General features: G+C 38.5%; 1 protein-coding gene across 1 annotated transcript; it reads right to left on the bottom strand.

The window, feature by feature from the left end:
- Positions 1-487: 487 nt before the first annotated feature.
- LOC137561896 (olfactory receptor 11L1-like) lies at positions 488-1417 on the bottom strand. Its single transcript, XM_068273244.1, has one exon. The coding sequence runs from the start codon at positions 1415-1417 to the stop codon at positions 488-490; it is 930 nt and encodes a 309-aa protein (XP_068129345.1).
- Positions 1418-1765: the final 348 nt, after the last annotated feature.

Here is a 1765-nt window from a genome sequence, read left to right as displayed (position 1 = left end):
AATGCAACAATGGGTCAAGGAGATCCTGGTATTCCCAACACAGGTAATGGCAAAAATAAAGGTTGATGCTCCAATGCAAATACACGTTTACCACTCTGGCAGTAAGTGTTCCATCCTTCTTGCAAAGTATCAGCCTAAACTTTCGCTGTTACAGTATACTCTTGTATAAGGTGTAGAGTCTCCAGTGGAAGCTCCAACAGGAGTGCATGATAAACAGCAGTTCAGATACACAAAAACAACATCTGTAATGTCTCTGAACCCTCACTAAGAATAAGCCTCTTCCCCGTGCTGCTCTTCCATAAGTAAATTCTTCATGCAGAAAAGAAAACAAAAAAAGCCTGGTTATTAACAGGTTTGGCACTGTACATACACATGTTTATTTCATCATGTCACATGTCACCTCAGGTACACTTTAAAGATCTGATGTGGCTCCATATCTCCTTAGAGCCAGGGGCACTAGCACAGTGACAAGGCTTTTTTTTTATATTTACATGGACTTTGAATGTTGCCAATATTTTCTGAAAGCGTCCTTGAAGTCTTTATTCCTTAAGCTGTAGACAAGTGGATTAAGCAATGGTGTCATTACAGTATAAGAGAGAGACATGATTTTGTTGATGACGAATGGGTGTCCTTGAGATGGAACAACATAAACTGATATCAAAGCACCATAAAACAGACCAACAACGGTGAGATGAGAACTACAAGTAGAGAAAGCCTTCTGTCTCCCTGTAATGGATGGAATCCTCAGTATAGTAAAGACAATATAGAAGTATGATACAACAATTGAGATAAAAGGACAGATTAATACAATAAAGCAAAAAAAGCCAGACAGAATACGAACTAGAGAAGTATCAGAACAAGCAAGTCCCAGGAGAGGCGTTAAGTCGCAAAAGAAATGGTCAATGACATTAGTTCTACAGAAGGTTAAATAACACATGGCAATAGCATCTGCCAAAGTCATAACAAAACTCAACAGCCACGTAAAAACAATTGATTTCAGACAAAGTAAGGGGGTCATTATTGTGCTGTAATGAAATGGGTTACAGATCGCCAGGTAGCGGTCATAGGACATTACTGCAAGAAGAAGGCACTCTGTGGCTTCTGCATTAGCAAAGAACAAAAACTGAGCTATGCAGCCTTGCAGGGAAATAGTCCCACCTTCATTCAAAACAACAGGGAAGGTATTGGGAATGATATCGGTTGAGAGGAAGATGTCTGTTATAGACACTTGCGTGATGAAAATGTACATGGGAGACTGGAGGTTTTTACTCGAGAAAACCAGAGTAATGATGAGGATATTTCCCAAGATAGTCAAGCAGTAAATGATGAAAATGAGGAAGAAGAACACATTCTTGAAATGTTGTTGAACACCCGGAAAACCCAGAAGAACGATGACGGTGATATTACTTGTTTGCATTTTCTGCATATAAAAATGTACAAAGATAATAGTTTGGACAAGATAAAAATGTGAAGTGTATATCTGAACTTCGGAAATAAAGTCTGGATAATATGGAAAAAGATTAAACTCTTGTTCTTTTTTTTTTAATAACTTCGCTATAAGGTATATAGTGCAAGACTGCAAAATAAATTATTAACGGGAACCTGAAGTGCGAGGTATACGGAGGCTGCCATATGTATTTCCTTTCAAACAATACCAGTTGCTGAGCGTCCTGCTGATCTCTTTGGAATCAATTGTGTCCAAATTATACACCTAACACAAACAGAAAGATCTGACTTGCATGCTTGTTCAGGGTCTATGGCTAAA

The sequence above is a fragment of the Hyperolius riggenbachi genome, chromosome 3, assembly GCF_040937935.1.
Source record: "Hyperolius riggenbachi isolate aHypRig1 chromosome 3, aHypRig1.pri, whole genome shotgun sequence".
NCBI classification, from domain to species: Eukaryota; Metazoa; Chordata; class Amphibia; order Anura; family Hyperoliidae; genus Hyperolius; species Hyperolius riggenbachi.
The sequence above is the reverse complement of the archived record's forward strand: the minus strand, read 5'-3'. Positions and strand labels throughout refer to the sequence as shown.